General features: G+C 39.6%; 1 protein-coding gene across 3 annotated transcripts in view; it reads right to left on the reverse strand.

Annotated features, from left to right (window-relative positions):
- CDH8 (cadherin 8) overlaps positions 1–17,128 on the reverse strand; it is a 255,600-nt gene that overhangs the window by 22,805 nt on the left and 215,667 nt on the right. For all 3 annotated transcript variants that reach the window (XM_070953109.1, XM_070953108.1, XM_070953107.1), the window contains 2 exons: positions 15,283–15,404; positions 4,712–4,829 (listed from right to left, as the gene is read on the reverse strand). In XM_070953109.1, coding sequence (XP_070809210.1) covers positions 4,712–4,829; positions 15,283–15,404 — 240 coding nt within the window. The remainder of the gene's footprint in view (positions 1–4,711; positions 4,830–15,282; positions 15,405–17,128) is intronic.

Genomic DNA, 17,128 nt, shown 5'->3' on the forward strand with positions numbered 1-17,128 from the left:
TATTTTTTTGCAGCAGGCTTTTCCTTTTTTTAACGGTTCCTTTTTTTCCTTGTATACTATTCAGGGTTTCTTTGAGCAGAACAGAAAAATAAACCTTCATCATCATCAATCTTTTTAGGGTATTAAAAGCAGGAAAGACATTTTAACAGCTGTGCCTTTCGCAGTTGGAATAATCTAACAAGCAGGAGGTGGGCTTCAAACATTTTAGCAAGAGGTTCCTAAACTTCCAGTAGGCCTGTTTTTCAGCCTCCCTGAACCTCCACGCCTGCCCTGCACTTACCTATATCCAAAATGGGCCGCGTGGGGACTCCTGGGAGGGGAGTGGCAGGGTGGGCGGGGCCAGCCAGGAGTGGGAATTGGGGGTTCTCCAAACTTCACACAATCTTAGCTAGAAGTTTCCCAAACCCCTGCGAACCCCCAGCAATCCATCCCTGATTACAAGGCAATGTAATCAGGATTACATTGTATGATTATTTACATCCTGGCTCTATAGTCAATTGGACCCTTTATCAAATCTCACATCACTAAACTTGAACAAATGGTTAGCTTGCTGTTGCCTCTGTTCTCCAATAATTCATTATTTACCCGAAGTGAAAAGATTCTATAATAATTCAGCTACCAGCATGCTGATTTAATGAGTAAGTTTGAATGTACGTATTTCAAAATCTATTAAATGGGAGATAATGATGACTTTTAAAAAAAATTGCAAGTCTTGGCATTGCTTCCCCAGAATAAAGGTTATTTACTTAATGCAATGTCATCAAGTCATACAAAAATAGCATCATATCTATTTAAAGATAAAGTGTTCCTATGCCGTTCGGCAACTGAATTTAGAGGGGCAGGAAGTTTCAGAAAGGAAACTGATCGGAGGGGAGAGTTAAGGATTATTTAGCATGGTGGTTCAGTGGCTAAGACACTGAGCTTGTCGATTGGAAGATCCGCAGTTCAGCAGTTCGAATCCCTAGTGCTGCGTAACGGGGTGAGCTTCTGTTCCTTGTCCCAGCTTCTGCCAACCTAGTAGTTCGAAAGCATGTAAAAAATGCAAGTAGAAAAATAGGGACCACCTTTGGTGGGAAGGGAACAGTGTTCTGTGCACCTTTGGCATTTAGTCATGCTGGCCACATGACCACGGAGACATCTTTGGACAGCGCTGGCTCTTCAGCTTTGAAACGGAGATGAGCACCACCCCCTAGAGTCGGGAACGACTAGCACATATGTTAGAGTCGGGAACGACTAGCACATATGTTACTTAAGCTGTAAAAATGCAAGGCTATGCTGCTTTCACACAGTTATAAGTTACTTTATTGCCATTTTTAATGGCACTTTGAATGATTAAAGGGAGGAGGGGTCCGACCCATGTTTTATGCAAAAAAAGTCCAAAGTAGAGCATGAATACAGATGGCTGTCGTATCCCTCTTTTTTGCTAAGATCTTTGATCTCTCCAGATAATTGGTTCTGTTACTGAGGTGGCCTGAGCCTAAATTTCTTCTAAATTCTAAATGAAATATATGCCCTCTCTAACATACAATTACTACGTGTAAACCCATTTACTGGAAACAAGAACTTTGGTTTTATATGTAGCATTGATTCAGCATCAATGAAAATTTCTCTTTATGTTTTTCATCAGCCTGGTTTCCTCCTGCATCAATATACTAAATTCTTTAATTTTTCATCAATTTTTCAATGAAAAATTAAAGAAGGTCCACCAGCAGCCTGCAGAGCTGGCAGCAGAGTCTGACAGTGAGGAGGCTGGGGAGGAACATGGGCCAGTCCTGGAGTCTGGGGAAGGCCCGGATGAGGGCTCTGCATCGGAGGCAGAGAGGGGGTCGGGGCCATCTGGGAGCATGGATTCCGGAGCTCCCAGAGTTGGACAGCAGAGAGGCAGAGGAACAGGAGGAGCCTGTTCCTAGTGTACACATATGCAGAGCTGCCAGAAGGCAAGAGCAGCTAAAGAAAAAGGGATGACTTGGGAGTAAGGCCAAGAGATGATTGGCCCCTCCCATAAGGCTTAAAAGAGAAACAAAGGCACTTCGGCCTTTTTTCAGGAAAGCAATGTTGCTAACTCTTTTTCCAGTCGGCGTCTCTTGTTTGTTTCTGATCTTCGTGGGGCTTTGCCAAGTAAGGCCTTTGGCAGGGTGTCAAAGAAGATAAAGGTTGGTGATTATCCCGAAGAACTTCTTCCGAAGGACTTGTTTTGCAACTAATTGGGACTCAGCTGGGAATGAAGGTAATTCTCAGCTGTTACAATAAAAGAGGTTTATTTGGGACTAATTGTGTCTTGTAATGACTCAGTAGGCCTAGGTCACAACAAGTAGATTCTTTATGAAACTGCAATAATTTGTTACTAAAGCATAGTATCCAAAATCATCCACAACATTCTAGATGTTCCCAAGTATTCCCAAGAATCCCCGGTACTCCGAGGACTTCAAAAGGATGGTTCTGCAGACTAAAAGTACATTACTACACAGTTCTACTACACTGTGATTCATAGCCAACAAAACTCTAGGCTATTGATATAACTTTAAAATCTCCATCTCCTTCTTTGACATGGCCATTAGTGAAAACCATCGATTGTGAATAGCAGTTAAAATTTTTGAATACATAACTACAGTTCTCTTCCCTACCCCAAGCCTGATGTTGTTATTAACAGAGGATGAGCCTGAGAATAAATTTATCATTAGGGGACAAGCAAGCCACTAGACAGGCAAGCCACTAGAACAGTGACGGTGAACCTTTTAGACCCCAAGTGCCCAAACTGTGCACATGTGCATGCCCAAACGGAAAGGTGTGGGTGAACACGTGGAGATGTGCGAATGCATGCAACACATGTGCACACATGCAGCAGAGACCCGAAGATCAGCTGGCCGGCAGGAGGTGGGGCATCCCAACACTGGCAGCACGGCAAGACGTAAGATCTTTTTCTTTTGTGAGCTTCTTTTTCGTTGTTTGCAGGGAAACAGAAACTCACGAAAGAAATGCCACAGAGGTCTGACCTGGGGTGACGGCCACCTCTTCGTGCCACCTCTGACATGCGTGCGATAGGTTTGCCATCACGGCACTAGAATATAAACTGACAACAAACAGCACTCCTTATTAGCACTGATGATGCTACCTAGTTTGGGTAATGGAATATCTGCAAGAAAACAAGCAAGCTCAGAAAATACCAAGGATCCCTCATGTCAACCCTGAGCTACAAATATTCTCCTTTATTAGTAGGAGACATTTTAATGTCTTTTCAAATCTTGAATAAATTATGGTTTCAAAAAGGCTTTTCAGTTTGGTTTGCAATTCTATCTGGCCATTTCCATTATTATTATTATTATTATTATTATTATTATTATTATTATTATTATTATTATTATTTAATCTTTAGTGAGATTCACAGCCTTTGAGGCTGGTTAATAGCTCAGCAGCTCGAGTCCTAACCAAGGACCTAGGAACTGTTAAGGTATCGTCGGAGGATGTAAGCTGTTCCGAGTAAGGTGGTTTATTATCATTATTATTATCATTATTATTATTATTATTATTATTATTATTATTATTATTATTATTATTATTGCAAACTATTTTGCAAATAGTTCCAGAAGTATACAAAAATGCATCTAAGAAAAAGAATCTATCCAGAAACTTTATCTTAGCTCCAGTTTCATTTCTTTAAACGTATGTAGTAACCTACTGAAGGTTGGAAGAGGCAAATAAATCAAAACAGAAACCTCAGAAAACTGCTGTGATTCTGAAATTGATGTTTATCATCGTTAAGTCGGAATTCAGAAGGAGCATACCATAGGACAGCAGCAAAATGTACAACTGGAAATAATTTCACTCCTTGTTAAATGTGAAGTCAATATTGCTTTGCCCGTGAAGAAATATACCATAATGTATACAAATAATCACTGTTACATCAAAACGAGCAACAAATGTACTACAATATAAAAATTGCCTGAATTTTTTTGCTAAGTGAAGTAATCATTGTGTCTATAATCTGCTGTAATCCAATGTATCATACATATCTTTATATCTCTATATTTCTCTATGTCTAATTCTCTCTCTCTATCTCTCTTACAGACACACATCTATCTATCTATTATCTATCTATCTATCTATCTATCTCATCTAGATATCTTTATATTTCTCTATGTCTATGTCTAATTCTCTCTATCTCTCTCTTACACACACACATCTATCTATCTATCTATCTATCTATCTATCTATCTATCTATCTATCTATCTATCTCATCTCATCTCAACTAGATATCTTTATATTTCTCTATGTCTATGTCTAATTCTCTCTCTCTCTTTCTCATACACATCTATCTATCTATCTCATCTAGATATTTTTATATTTCTCTGTTTCTGTCTAATTCTCTCTCTCTCTCTCTCTTACACACACACATCTATCTATCTATCTATCTCATCTAGATATCTTTATATTTCTCTATGTCTATGTCTAATTCTCTCTATCTCTCTCTTACACACACACATCTATCTATCTATCATCTATCTATTTCATCTCATCTAGATATCTTGAAAACAAACATTGACCGTGTCATAAAAATTAAAGGCAAATGTTCATGGTAAAACAGAGAAGGACATTAAGAATATTAGCAAAATGAAGCCATGAACATAGTAAAAGATACAACTTCCAACTTTTCCCCACATTATCATTAATAATATTATTATTAAAGATGGGGTATAAATAAAAAAAAATTACCTTCATTTTCCTTAATTGTAAAATTAGGGTTGTTGGCCATTTCAGATGGAAGGTTATAAACAAAATAGTTTCCATTTTTGGGATCATCCTTGTCAATTACTCTCATGGTATGAATGACCTAAAGCAGAAAACCAAACATATTTACATGTAAATCTGAAATGTTCACCATAATACTAGCTAGAAACTGACCAAAATTTGTGTGCAGTAAGAGGAATACAAGACAATTTATCTCCTCTGATGTAAGAACTTTCTCTTATTAATTTTCAAAGCATATAACATTGTCTTCGGGATCAGGGGATTTTTTTTCCTAAGAAAATGTGTTAAATCTTAATATGGGAGAGTCACAATAGTTCTTTTCGGGATAAAATTTTTTCTCTAAGGTGTTATTTTTCCAAGCTTTGGAGAATGATGGAGACAGGGAAATAGTGATACTAATTGGTCTTGATTTCAGGGGCAAAAGACATGCAAATGCTTAATTATCCTATGGATTTAAATGGTTCTCAGTTGACTTCAAAGTAATTCCTTTCGATATAAATAGAACTTCTTAAAGTGTTTTTAAGACTATCCTTAGGATGTGTAATTTGAGCTATATTACGTTGCATGTTAGAATATATTTAGTTAAGTTCTCTAGTGCTCTCTTTCTGGTCAGAAACAAAGCATTTATCAATTTTTTTTGTCCATGCTAAATTAGGACAGAAAAGTGAGGAATATACACTTCCCACCCATTATACTTTTGTGAATATTTAACTTGCAGTTTTAGTGTGTCTACATATATATACATTGTGTGTCTACATCATAGACTAAATTTCACCCTGGCAACCCTTTAATCCAATTGTGTATTGATCAGCAAAAACATAAAGAGCAAAGATGATTGTGTGTTTTCCAGTATAATTAAATTTGTCATGCCCACTTTGCAATCATGTACAATAACATACACAAAGGGAAAATAAAACAAAACAAACAAAAATATGACTTGGGTATACCAGTAAGTATAATTCTGTTTGTTAAGCATAATGTTTCTTGATATGAACCTATTCCAGATATTGGAAAATTGAAACTATATTATATAATTTCATTGTTTAACACTTATTTTAGCTGTCGTTAGATTTTTAACTGCATTTTATCTTGGTTTTATTTTGGTTTCTTAGGAATTGTAGATATCAAAATCTAACAAGATTACTAAATTGTAAGCTTTTGTCATTCTTATCCAAAGTCTGTAAATCATTTAGGTGAGAAAACCAAACTTTAGTTGATTTCATGTTATTTGGGCCATGTAAAGACATATAGAAGCTTCTGTTTTATGAGGTTTACATATGCATTAGTACCTTAGATGCTACATGCCCAATAGCTGATTTATTATCTGATCAATATCTGATCAATATTTACGGGCCCGCAGATCTCTGTCTAGCGATCTTTTTGAAGAAAAAGTTTGGGAATCAGTAACAATATTACATTGTTACTGCAATGCTAATTTGGTTCTTGGGACAGCTAAAAATAATGACAGAGAATTAAAAAAAACAGAACAAAATTATTTTTAATAACTCTAGTGGAATACAAAACAGAAATATATCAAAAACATCCTGGGATTTTTCTAACTCACATATAACTTGTGAAAGTGGAAGAAAATTGGTTTCCCTCCAGATTGTCCACAACATGAACCTGAATATGTTTTCCCCAACTTCAAGGAGATGTTATTTCCCCTTTTTAGTGTTCTCTAATGTTGGGAAGGACAGGAAGAAATTCACTTAGCTCTGTACCAAGACTGATTTAAAATTTGTGTCATGATGAGTTTATTGGGAGTCTGGACAGACTCACAATTCAACACTCCGAAAGCTTGTCATGATCTGCCTGTGGCATTCCTCAACCTGCCTTGTCACAAAGGTGCTTTTTTTCAAAAGGTAACTGGATTGCTTTTTACAATAGAATAGAATAGAATAACAGAGTTGGAAGGGACCTTGGAGGTCTTCTAGTCCAACCCCCTGCTTAGGCAGGAAACCCTACACCACTTCAGACAAATGGTTATCCAACATCTTCTTTAAAACTTCCAGTGTTGGAGCATCCACAACTTCTGCAGGCAAGTGGTTCCACTGATTAATTGTTCTAACTGTCAGGAAATTTCTCCTTAGTTCTAAATTACTTCTCTCTTTGATTAGTTTCCACTCATTGCTTCTTGTCCTGCCCTCAGCTACTTTGGAGAATAGCTTAACTCCACTTTTTTGGGGCAGCCCCTGAGATATTGGAACACTGCTATCATGTCTCCTCTAGTCCTTCTTTTCATCAAACTAGACATACCCAGTTCCTTGAGGAGGAAGGAGAACATTTTTTGCTTTTCATCCAGCAATATGTAAGAAGCTTCATCGGTTCTGGCAGGATGGTGGAGCCAAGGAGGGATTAGTTCTGATTACTTCATAGCCTGCACTATCCTGACAGAACCGATGGAAGTTTTTCGGATGAAAAGCGAAACATGTTTTTCTTCTTCCTCCAAGAAAAAAAACCCTGTCCATTTGCCTTTTGGAAAAAGGACCTAGAAGACAACTATGACCTGGATGACCTGAAAATCTCCACAGACACCCAACCTGCCTTGTTTTCCACTTCCCACTCATCCTGATGATAGCTATGAATCTTTCTGTGGGGACAAGGAGGATGAACTTCTGATTGTATTTGGGGGTTTATATTGAAGCCCTAAAGCCATGAGGTAGAACTCTTCACCTTTGGGAGATATTTTTGTTTTATCCTACATCCCTGAGATACATCTATGAATCAGAGCAGTGGTGGTTTTTGAAATTTTTTACTACTGGTTCTGTGGGTGTGGCTTGGTGGGTGTGGCATGGCTTGGTGGGTGTGGCTTGGCAGGCGTGGCAGGGGAAGGATACTGCAAAATCTCCATTCCCACCCTAATCCAGGGGAAGGTTACTACAAAATCCCTATTTCCTCTCAATCAGCTGGGACTTGGGAGGCAGAGAATAGATAGGGGTGGGGCCAGTCAGAATTTTTACTACTGGTTCTCCGAACTACTCAAAATTTCCACTATCGGTTCTCCAGAACTGGTCAGAACCTGCTGAAATCCACCTCTGGACCAGAGGTAACGGTAAAGGTTCCCCTCGCACGTATGTGCTAGTTGTTCCTGACTCTAGAGGGCGGTGCTCATCTCCGTTTCAAAGCTGAAGAGCCAGCGCTGTCTGAAGACGTCTCCATAGTCATGTGGCCGGCATGAGTAAACGCCAAAGGCTCATGGAACACTGTTACCTTCCCATCAAAGGTGGTCCTTATTTTTCTACTTGCACTTTTTACATGATTTCGAACTGCTAGATTGGCAGAAGCTGGGACAAGTAATGGGAGCTCACCCTGTTATGCGGCACTAGGTATTTGAATTGCCACTGATAGTTCAGGTTGACACTGCCTGTCCCTTATATGGACCAGAAGCCTGGTGCCTTAATCTTTCTCAAATTAAAGCAGTAGAATGGATAGGTTTTTTTTCCTCAAAACCTGCCATCTAGCTCCCATACAAACTTCTACTGTACTTATGCCATAAGTTACTCAACATCACTGTTGCTTTCATTAATTCATTTTATCCTCTAGAAACGCCCTCATATTCTCAGCAAATAAGGACATGTCACTTTGCTGTTCCACGTAACTAAATCAAGAAATGAAGAAATGAAGAGTGTGGGTTCCCATAGCACTTGTCGCCTCACTTGATCTATGTACAAAGCATTGCCATGTGCAAAATAAGCAAACAACAGCAGCTGCTTGTATTTTGAGCTTACAACCTCCAAACAATTTTTCATTGACCAGTTCTCACTATTCTATCGAGTTCTCATTATTGCATCTTCCCCCTCACTTATCTCAACACTGAGGGGTTGCTTAATAACTGACCATGGTTACAGTATAATAATTAGTTGTCACTTTTTAACCTTGGAAATTTCAACGTTAGAAATGGAAAGACCGGTATTTTCTTGATATTTCTATTTTTCCCTGTTTCTCAATTTTTTTTTATTTTTTTATTTTTGCTGTTTCAAACTGCCTCAAAGAACTGTAAAAGGCTGGGCTACAAAACTTTGTCATGGCTTGAGAATTGTTCCAGCCATTCCCCATAAGGACGAAGTTGTTGGGAAGGAAGAGCTCACCTAATTTTATCCTACCAACAATCTGGTGAGATAGTTTAGGCCAGTGGTGGGATTGAAATAATTTAACAACCGGTTCTCTGCCGTAATGACTGGCTGGGTGGGTGTGGCCATGGTGGGTGTGGCCAGGGAGTGTGACAGGCAGCACTCAGCCTCCTGCACTCCCCGGGAGCAAAAATGGGCTGTGGGGTGGCACACCACCATCCCCCATGCCTCATTTTGGGCCTAGTAGGCCTCCCTGCAGCCTCCTGCTAGCAAAAATGGGCTGCAGGGAGAGTGTGCCACACACCCCATGCCCCATTTTGGGGCCTCCCTGTGCTTATGTGGGAGCCAAAACGGGACATGTGGGGACTCCTGGAAGGGGAGGGGAGAGGAGGGGCAGGGCCAGGGCCAGCTAGCAATTTAACAACCAGTTCGCCTGAACTAGGCTGAACTGGCTGAATCCCACCACAGGTTTAGGCTGAAAAAAAATGAGATAGCTGTCACCCAGCATTCTCCATCGCCAAATTTTGGTTTGAAGTTGGGTTTCCCTGATCTGTTTATTATAGCAAATTTTAATGACTTTACAGCTTTGCTTTAATGAAGGCATGAGCAAAATGTCTCTGGTGTCCCTTTACAAAACCCCATATTTTATCATTTCTAAGGATGGAATCCCATTGGCTGTGGATTGTTCCTTGATCAAAATGCCTAGTGAGTGCACAGACAGTACTTGGCCACAGTTGCTTTTATTGTACAGAGATAATCATATATAAAAAGGTAGGCCAGGTACTTAAATAAATGCAAGAATACCCGTACTCTATCCTTGAGAATCCTCTCTTTTCTTTTGCAAAACATTTGCAAAACAGAAAGACTGAATATGTTTTTCTGAATAAGTTTTTTTCCTGAAGAAGAAGAACTAGATGAACAAAAAAATGTCCTTCACACGTCAGATTTTCAAAAGTGATTCAAAATATAGTTGAGATGCTCATCCACCCCCATTCATATGATGCATTGTATCACTAAGTGTGGGCAAACGCAGGTATCATAATGGTGAAAAATTATGGAACAGAAAAACAACACCATTTCTGTAGCGTCTTCCCCCAGTTCCAAGGCATAAATAAGTTCTAAGCTTTCAATGAGAAATTCAAAAGACATTCTCAGCTCAGTCCAATTTCTCTCCCTATTCAGATGATGGGTATGATGACTCTTCTGTAGGAGTTTCATTTTCCAACTGGTGACTAATTACATTAATTAATATTAGACTGGTGAGTAAAAACAAAGATGGGAAGGGGGCACCTAAGTCTGCAAAATTGCGTAAAGAACACCCAATGCAACGCAATATGCTTTTTCAGCAGATTTGAGTTGAGCAGTCAACTGTTACAAATTTGGAATAAAAGCATAAAGAATTTATCTTGCAATGTTGTGTATCAACAGTTTTTAATGTATTCATTCCTATCACTGGCAGCCGTTGTTGCCATTCTCAATTATAGCAGGATTCAAAATAGAACACATGGAGAAATGAACTGCATCAGATAGTTTACTCCATATATTTACAGACTGCAAATCAGGTTTTCTAAGAGGTTGAGATGTAATCAGCTCCCTTGAGGTGATTCAAACTCAATTTAACTTAGCTGTAAGTTAGCCTGCAAATGCATAAATGAGTGCATTTGTCCTTCATGTTATACCAGGGGTCCCCAAACTTAGCTATGCTCGCTGGAGAATTCTGGAAGTTGAACTCCACAAGTCTTAAAGCTGCCAAGTTTGAAGACCTCTGTGTTATACGATAGAGATTTAAGAAGAACCTGGGGAATTCAGATTTAGAGTAAAGGAAAGCACCTATCTATAATTGAATAGGTATTTTCCAAGGGTACTTTGTTGGGTATAGCTACATACCAAATTGACAATTTTATTTTTTAAAAAGTCCTTATTCATACTCCTAAAAAACTTGTGTCATTCTGAATTATTCTTCAGTATCGAATCCCAGTTACATATAGCTTAGATTCATGATTCATAAGGCTGAAACATAAATGGTCGCATCCTGGTTTGCTAGATTATAGTAATCGTGACCTGCTATTTCCAAATTCTTTTTTTATTTTTTTTTCTTAAAACGATCCAAAAGAGCAGCAGGAAAACTGCAAAAGAGGGCAGGGTTAATTACAGTGAAGAAGAGATAGGTTAGAAAGTTCAACGTTTTTACTTCTTTCACATGGAAGTTGGATTTTTTTAAATACTGAATTTGCATAATTTCAACTTTACGTTGGTAGTTTCAGTTTATCAGTGTTGTCGTTTTAATTCATGAGATGGGTTAAGAAGGGATTCTCGCCTTGTAAAGCCAACATAGATGTGCTGAGATTTATTGAAATTGGTATGTATAATTAAATATTAAGTGGTTTACCGAGATGTGTTCTATCCTAAGAAGTTGTGTGATTTTCTTTTTGGTTTCCATCCACCTCCATCTGCTTTTTTCATTCATTTCTTCTAAGAGATTCACTTTTACTTTTTAGCCTAAGGCAGTGCTTCTCAGACCTGGATAAATTACCCCAAATTGGGTAAAAGAGTTTTTTGAGTATCGATGCATGTCATCCAAATCCAATTACAATGGGTATGTTTAAATAAAAGTATTTTCTGATGTATGTAATGGATCATGAAGTAAAAGTTTTGGGAAGCCCTAGCCTAAGCCCTAGTCTATCTTAGATCTGCCAGTAGTATATATCTACCAGTTCACAAATGTGAGTGCGCGCATGCACAGAGCTTCCGTGATGATGTCTGGGTGGGTGGGCGGAGCCATCTGCCGCTACTGCTACCAGTTCTCCCGAACTGGTAGCAGCAGGTAGAACCGGTAGAAACCCACCACTGATACATGCCCTTCCTTCAGCAACTCTGCCTTCTTCTCTCAGCTATGTTTTCCTTTCATTATGCCACATAAAATTATACACTGAAATTCTCAGCCTATCATCGCTAATTGAAGTTATTTCCTTCCTTCCAAATCTATTTCTTGCAGGGGTCCTTGGTGCTTGCTGAGCTAGGCAATTTTCTTGCAGACATTTTATTACCCAACTAGGTAATGTCATCAGTGCTAGAACGGAATGGGGTTTGCTCACTCCCCATTCCCTTCTAGTATTAATGATGTTACCTTGTTGGGTAATGAAACATCTTCAGGAAAACAACCAAGCTCAGAGAGCAGCAAAGACCCCTAGTTCAACCCTGAGTTACATATATTATCTTTTACTGGTAAGATGCATTGTTTGTCAATATCATATTACCATTACTTCTAACTGTTGAAGAAGTTAGAACAGTGGTGGGTTGCTCCCGGTTCGGTCTGGTTCTTGCAAACCGGTAGTAATGGCGGCGGGAGGCTCCGCCCACTTGCCTGGATGTCATCATGAACAATCTGAACATGTGCAGAAGCTTCTGAGCATGTGCACGCTCCCGTTGCAAACTGGTAGCGGAGGTAAATGGAACCCACCCCTGAGTTAGAACCACCACAAATATTCCATTCTAATGCAGCTCACCAAGTATGTCCTTGGACAGAGTCTTTTTAGCAGTTTAACAGACAAAACACCACAATTTATTGTAGGTTTCTAATCAGAAAGTATGATCAGGGAGGGGGATTGGAATGGGATTGGCTGCTTGCCCTAATAGGGCAGCAATCAATCACTGATTCTTCTCACTTACAGTATTTCTTCCCATGCTAAAGATAATTCTTTGAAAAATCCTCATTTTGGGGTAACTAGGAAGCTCAAGCACTTCCTCGATCATTCAGAGTGAAATGAAAGATCAACCAATGATGATTTCTCCCAAATAGCACTTAGCAATAGCACTTAGACTTATATACCGCTTCATAGTGCTTTACAGCCCTCTCTAAGTGGTTTACAGAGTCAGCATATTGCCCCCAGCAATCTGGGTCCTCATTTTACCCACCTCAGAAGGATGGAAGGCTGAGTCAACCTTGAGCCTGGTGAGATCTGAAGTACCAAATTGCAGGCATCCGGCAGGCAGCAGAAGTAGCCTGCAGTAGTGCATTCTAGCCACCGCGCCACTATGGCTCAGATAAGGCATGTTAAATAGGAAATTTAAAAAAAAGAATTATGCTAGATTGTCCCAAAGGCATTTTTTCAAAAGGCAACTGGACTTTCTTGATTGTTTTCCTTGAAAATATTTTGTTTTTCATCCAAGAAGCTTCTTCAGTTCTGAAAGAAAAGTGTGGTGGCTCACCTGATTAGAACACGGAGTTGACAATCTTCAAGCCTGTGTTTGAGACCTGAGTGCAGCTGTATGCTGGGGTGAGCTCTCCTCATTCGCTCCAACTCCTGCTAGCCTAGCAGTTTGAAAGCATGCCAACGCGAGTAGATAAATAGGTACCACTTCCATAGGCACATTAAAAGGGACATGAAAGGAGCTCCCAACGGGGCATTCCCTGGGCAATGGTGATGTCATCGGCTAATCCTTTCAACCCTGCAGCACCTTGGTATTTCTGACATGAATGTGAGTGCAGAAGAAGAGTTCTGAAGAAGCTTCTTGGATGAGAAGCAAAAGGCTTTCAAGGAAAAACCCCAAGAAAGTGTAGTTGCTTTTTGAAAAGAATCTTTGGGACAACCATGACCTGAATGATTGAGAATTTCCATAGACAATTGTGCTAAATGTTAAGTTCTGATTGAAGGAGGTTTCTTGCTTTATCTTTCTTACTTTCTAAATACATGCAAGATAATTGGCAGGGGTATTTGCATTGTTGTTGTTGTTTTTTTTTGTAGGAAATAACAGTATTTGTACCTTTCTAGCTTAATGTTAGGAAGAGTGTGAAATAATAGTAAGGTTTCATTCCCTGCCTCCGTCACCTCAAAAAGTATACTATCGGAAGGAAGGAAGGAAGGAAGGAAGGAAGGAAGGAAGGAAGGAAGGAAGGAAGGAAGGAAAGATATCACAGGGATAAAAAAAAAGGGCCCATCATTATATAATTCAGATCAAATGTGGAAGCCATGTTTCACTACTCTTATTATTCAGTGTAGTAGTTGTTTGTTTGTTTTAACTGCCTGGAAATTCAGAGTCTATTATCAGGCAAGCTGTTTTGGTAAATGGTGATTTTAATGCCAAACCCCACAAGGCATAAAATTAGTTGGATTAACAACTTAAGTGACATGCTGTCAGTTGCTGTTTATTTAAATTAAAATGTCACTGCTCAAAAGTAAATCAGGTACATAGAAAGCTGTGGATTGCTGTCACCCGTGGATTATAAAATTATTTGTCCTATGTCACTTTCTAGGAGATAAGGGTGTATTATATCATTCAACACACTCCAGCATCATGGGTCTTCCTGAATGATGGTCACTATAGACATTTGGTGAGTGTTTGCAGGGCCATCTGATCAAACAACTCATCTGGAAAGGACAATTTTCTCTATCACTTATGTTGAACATGAACTTCTATCATTCCAAGGCAGTGGCAGTCTTAAAGTGATGGGATTAGGAATCTAACACACCAGAGAATTCCAAGATGGGAAAAGGGTTATAGAGTTTATTTATTAGATTTATATTCTGGCTTTCCTCTAGGACAGTGGTGGCTAATCTTTTCCGGACCGAGTGCCCAAAACAAGCAAGCACATTTGCGTGCGGGCCCGTACCCCCAAAATGCAATGTGAGTGCATGCATGTGCCCCACCCCATGCCCACGTGCCCCCCTGCATGCCCTCCCTGCATATGCAGCACAGGCCCGACGACAAGCTGGCCTGAGGGAGGCGCGCATGCATGGGTGGCAGAGACAAACTGGGGCGATGGCTCACGCCTACAGAGGGGGCACTGCGTGCCACCTGTGGCACACTTGCCATAGGTTTGCCATCATGGCTCTAGGATCTTTAGATGGCTTATAGAGTAATCACTTCCCCAAGCTTTTCACAAGTCCTCTGTGGGGGATAGGGTAGGGAACTAAAGTCACCCTGCTCAGCTTTCCTGATTGAAGGATGAATCTTGGATTTCTCAAGTCCAAGATCCTCAGGTCCATACCTTTTAACCATACACTCTTCCACATTGGCCCAAAGGTGCTTTTTCAAAACTGGACTTTCCTTGTTTTTCCTTGAAGAAGTTTCGCTTCTCAACCAAGAAACTTCTACAGTTCAGAAGTTATGTCAGAACTGAAGAAGCTTGAGAAGTGAAACATCTTCAAGGAAAAACAAAGAAAGTCCACTTGCCTTTTGAAAAAAGCAACTTTGAGACAACCATGGCCTGGATGACTGAGAATCCCCATAGGTATTTCACATTGGCTCTCTATACCGTTGAGTGACACAAATGGTCAAGACTTGCTGTTACTAAATAGAGGATAATTTTGAATGGAATACGGCCAGTTTCACATCATACCAGTTCAAAAGACAGGCAATCAAGAGATGAGAGAGAGAGAGAGAGAGAGAGAGAGAGAGAGAGAGAGAGAGAGAGAAAGAGAAAGAGAGAGAGAGAGAGAGGGTGGAGAACCAAGGCATATTTACTTTTCCAGTTTTTCCATTTTCGCATAAATAGGCTTCATTCCCGGATACAAGTTCTGGAGCGTTGTCATTTACATCAAGAACTTTGATAGCAACAGGTACTCGAGATATTTGACTAGGATTTCCTAAGAGAAGAAAAACACAGCAGAGGGGAGGACAAAAAGAAAAAAGAAAAGAGAAAGGTAAGCACACTTCATACCATACTACTAATGAGAACCAGGGCCCAAGGTAGATATACTTTTTTTTTTTTTTTGGTGCTGAAAGCTCAATGAACCTTTTCTAGTTCTAATAATTGGGCTGATTGATTCCAAATTGGAGGGAGAAGGAAATGACGATAAAGAAAAGGCTAGTATTTAACAAAGGAGAGAGAAAGAGAGAGAGCAAATAAATCACTACTGAAAACAGCTTTTGCTGGAGATTAGGTTGATGAAGATCCTGGATTAAATTGGTAGATGACTTCTTCCTGATGAAGTTTGCGTTGTTTTATTGATAAAGGGCATTGTGCATGGAGGAAGAGAGGCTGTAAGCAACCAAGATTTATTTTCATTCTTATCTTTCTCGTTTTACTCTAGTCACCAACCCGACTGCACGTCTATTATTTCAACTTAGTGAAAAGGAAAGGGGAAAAGAAAAGGTGGGAGGGAGGGAGAAGAGGGTAGAGAGAGGGAGAGAGGGAGAGAGAGAGAAAGGGAGAGAGAGGGGGGAGAGAGAAAGGGAGAGAGAGAGAGATGGGGAGAGATGGAGGGGGGGAGAGAGAGAGAAGGGTTAAAAAAACCGTCAGAAGGGTTCTAAAACATGGATAGTATAAATAATAGAAGTCGAGGGGAATCATTAAAAAGAAAAGGACAAAGAATATCTCCTACTTATTCAAGGTAGTCAGAATATTCTGGGGTTGATTTATTTGATACAGAAGTAGGCTTTTGAACTCATGAAAATTATGCAAAGAAGGGGCAAAAGTCTGGCTCACATTTATAACTACAATTTATCATACTTTTCTTAATTCATTTCCTGGTTCCTATGTGTATTCACTTACATATATCTCCTGTTTTGTTTCATACAGTTAAGTTTCAAAACAGAGACCACCTAATCAGTTTGTTTTAGTTTATTATTGTTGTTTATAAATAACATTTGGGGTCATTTGAAAAATCAGGCTTTGAAGGTGACATTTTGCTGAAGATAGAATAGAGTGATATACATTTGCTCCACATATTTGGGTGCAAGTTAAGGCTGTGTTGTGCAATTCCATAAGAATAAATCAGCCAGCCTTTGTCAGTATGTCAACCAGGGGTGAAATCCAGCAGGTTCTGACAGGTTCTGGAGAACCAGTAGAGGAAATTTTGAGTAGTTCGGAGAACCGGCAAATACCACCTCTGGCTGGCCTCAGAGTGGGGAGGGAATGGAGATTTTGCAATATCCTTCCCCCAGGAGTGGGGAGGGAATGGGGATTTTGCAGTATCCTTCCCCTGCCACGCCCACAAAGCCACACCACGCCCACAAAGCCACACCCACAGAACTGGTAGTAAAAAAAATTGAATTTCACCACTGATCTCAATTGCTTACTAGCTGCCAGAAACTATATAAAGAACAACAGTGAGAATCACTTTGTCATTCACCGATATATGGTCTACATCGAACACGAAAAAAATAATGTACATTTTTATCAGCGTGAGATTCGGTTACATGCAAGCTGAACATTCAGAACATCACAAATATGCACAAACACACACACACACACACACACACACACACACAGAGCATTGAATTTTCAGTGCCAAGTGTCAGATTTAAGCACTCAAGATTTCCTTTTATCTAAATTAACAGAACAATGGCAGTTCAAATTTTAGAGAGG

Source organism: Pituophis catenifer, unplaced genomic scaffold, assembly GCF_029215685.1.
Source record: "Pituophis catenifer annectens isolate HBS135680 unplaced genomic scaffold, rPitCat1.0.hap2 SCAF_13, whole genome shotgun sequence".
NCBI classification, from domain to species: Eukaryota; Metazoa; Chordata; class Lepidosauria; order Squamata; family Colubridae; genus Pituophis; species Pituophis catenifer.